The sequence below is a fragment of the Propithecus coquereli genome, unplaced genomic scaffold (genome assembly GCF_000956105.1).
Source record: "Propithecus coquereli isolate 6110/MARCELLA unplaced genomic scaffold, Pcoq_1.0 Scaffold14, whole genome shotgun sequence".
Lineage (NCBI taxonomy): Eukaryota > Metazoa > Chordata > Mammalia > Primates > Indriidae > Propithecus > Propithecus coquereli.
In genome coordinates, this window is record NW_012138302.1 from 7019344 (window position 1) to 7022275 (window position 2932).

General features: G+C 33.2%; 1 protein-coding gene across 1 annotated transcript in view; it reads left to right on the top strand.

Annotated features, from left to right (window-relative positions):
- The window catches only part of TM2D1 (TM2 domain containing 1), a 50935-nt gene that overhangs the window by 18170 nt on the left and 29833 nt on the right, over nt 1-2932 (top strand). Inside the window, exon 3 of the mRNA XM_012639356.1 lies at nt 2466-2574. Within this exon, the coding sequence (XP_012494810.1) occupies nt 2466-2574 (109 nt within the window). The remainder of the gene's footprint in view (nt 1-2465; nt 2575-2932) is intronic.

The following is a 2932-nucleotide window of genomic DNA, read 5'->3' on the forward strand; positions in this document are numbered from 1 at the left end:
ACCGGGTCTCACTCTGGCTCAGGCTGGTTTTGAACTCCTAACCTCCAGCAATCCTCCCTCCTCTGCCTCTCAGAGTGCTAAGATTACAGGCGTGAGCCACTGCGCCCAGCCTAAAGAGTGCTATAACATTTTAATTTGATGATAGTATTAAATATGCTGTAAATTACTTTTTTGCAGCCATTTAAATTCATTATGAAAAATTGTAGATGTCAATTTAAACGTGTGAGGGGGTACATAGTTTTAAAAAAATTATTTGGGAAGTGGTGAGCAAAATTTTTTGAAGACCACTGATCTAGGGCAGGTTTTCTCAACCTTGGTGCTATCGATGTGTTGGACTAGATAATTCATTGTTGAGGGGAGGCTGTTTTGTGCATTGTAGGATGTTTAGTAGTATCCATGGTCTCTACCTGCTAGATGCCACTAGCAGGCCCCCAGTGGTGACAACCAAAAATGTCTGCAGACATTGCCAAATGTCCCCTGGGGAGCAAAATTGGCCCCAGTTAAGAGTTATTAATCTATTGTTGGGCCATGGTTGCTGGGCAGAAAAGAGGAATTCCTCATCTAAAACATATTGATCTCCTTTTAGTCAGTAACATAGAATTTATATTAGCATTTCAGACATTTGTTGCTAACCTCAATTTTGAATTGTCTACTGAATGACTCTAGTGGAAAGCATGATCTAAGATGAAAGATTTTCAAGAGATATAATCTAAGGGACATGATATCAATTCATTCACAAAAGTCATAATTTTATCCCTATTTGGCAGATGGCCAAATAGCTACATATCAGTTGTCTGTTAACTATTGCCCTTTTTATAGACCTTAACATCATGTCCTTCCTTATATCTGAAGTTAGTATAAGAAATGGCTATGTGGAAAACCTCTATTGTTTGTAAAAGTTCTTATTGAGGGTCTTCTCTATTATATTCATTGTCCCTTGTATTATGAACCAAGCCAAGTCCTATAATAGTTTAGAGGTCAATTGGTATGCTTTCTTTTAATTGTATCACCATAGCTATGTAAAACTTTTTGTCTTAACTACTAGGAATCTCTGAATCAAATTCGTGGTTTAATTATGGTGTCTTCCCTTAGCCTAGTTTTTTGCTTTAATTATTTCTTTACTCTCCCTCTTCCCTTTATTTTATTTAAATGGTTCTCAGTTGTATGGAATCTATGCCTTTTATTATAAGTATCACCTTGTTTTAGAAATTTAAATGCTTTACATATATACATAAATAAATAAATAATAAAATTTAAGGGGTGATGTAGTTAGAACTATCAGTAACCCAACAAACAGGTGTAGAAGTCATTATAGGGTTTTTTCCAGCATCATTTTTCTTGGTGTACTATTCTGACCTAAAGGAGAACAACGATTTGTTGGAAATTTTAATTAATAAGATAATTGTAAACTAGACAGAAAATACCATCTTCCTCTCATAATCAAACTCTGGGATCCCTCTGTTTTTACTTTGATTATTATACAAAGTTCTATTTGCATTTTCTCCAAAAAAAAAAAAAATCTGTAATCATTGTTGCTAAACATAGAGATAAGGATTTGCTAAAACTAGCCTAAAAGCGTTAATAGCTCTCAGGTTGAAATGTTGACGGAAAAAAAGACCCTAACATTTATTGAATACCTACTATAAGCTGTGCCTTGTGCTCGATATTTTTATATATTTAATTACCACATTGTTCCGTGAGTACTAGGTGGTCTTAGTACTATTTTTACCCACAAAGAATCCAAGATTCTGAAAGGGGCAATGCCCGGATAGGTCATTCTCATTTCAAAGTTCTTATTCTTTGCACTATGAGGCTGTAAAGCATTTGGGACAGTGCCTGCCTGGCACATAGTAAGCTCTGTAAGTATTCCTCTTACATCATCTGGGGTGTGAGTAAAGATCAAAATTACTAAATGCTGAAATAATAATACTACATTACATCCTAGAGGGAATCAAGAAACAAATACATTTAGAATGAATAAAAAGAATCTTAATTTATTCCAGTCATTATCTACAATAGTTGAAATAAGATGAAAATACAAACTCAGGTTATGTTGAATAATTTAATAGATAAATTGCCCAATGAGTTACCAACAAAAATTTGAGAAGTATTCTTTATCTTAGAGATGAAGGGCAGTAATATCGTGCAATTCTTCCCTTGTCACCTTTGTCAGAAGAAAAGAGATTGAATTATTAATCAGATGAATTATGCATCTAATCCGGTGTGGCAATTCTTGTATTTGTGTGCTAAGAGACCACTATATCATATTATATTTATCTTGTATATAAATACCTATATATAATATAGTTTTTCCTATCAAATTAAAGCCTTGTGTCAGATGTTATATTGGGAGGTGGTTTGTTATAACATTTTCTTATGCGCTTTGCTAGTCTTAGAAAAAACAATTATATACCTTTTCTACAGAAAAAAAGTAATGGTTTATTGACTTTTTTTTCTGCCTTCAGTTCCATGTTTTCCAGCACCCAACATAACTTGCAAAGATTTCAGTGGCAATGAAACACATTTCACTGGAAGCGAAATTGGTTTTCTCAAGCCCATATCTTGCCGAAATGTGTAAGTATACTATTAAAACTTAAATTTTCATGTTACTTGCTTATGTTGTATCTTGATTCCATGAATTGAAGAGATAATTTTGGGGAAAAATCCTGCAAATATATCTTTTATCTTTTGCATGGGTCAGAAAACCTATAGTTTAAGTGTGCATATGTTTTTATAAATGCAATTCACCAATGAAATAGAGCTAAATATTAGTAGTTCACTATGTGGGATAAATAAAGACTACAAATGGCCTTATGCCATTTTAATTCAAGTTGGTCACTTTATGCCACCAAATGAATTATGAAAAAATTCTGTTTTCAAAATTTGGGAAATTTCTAGAGTATAAATAAGAATTGTGTACCTGTTATATAAG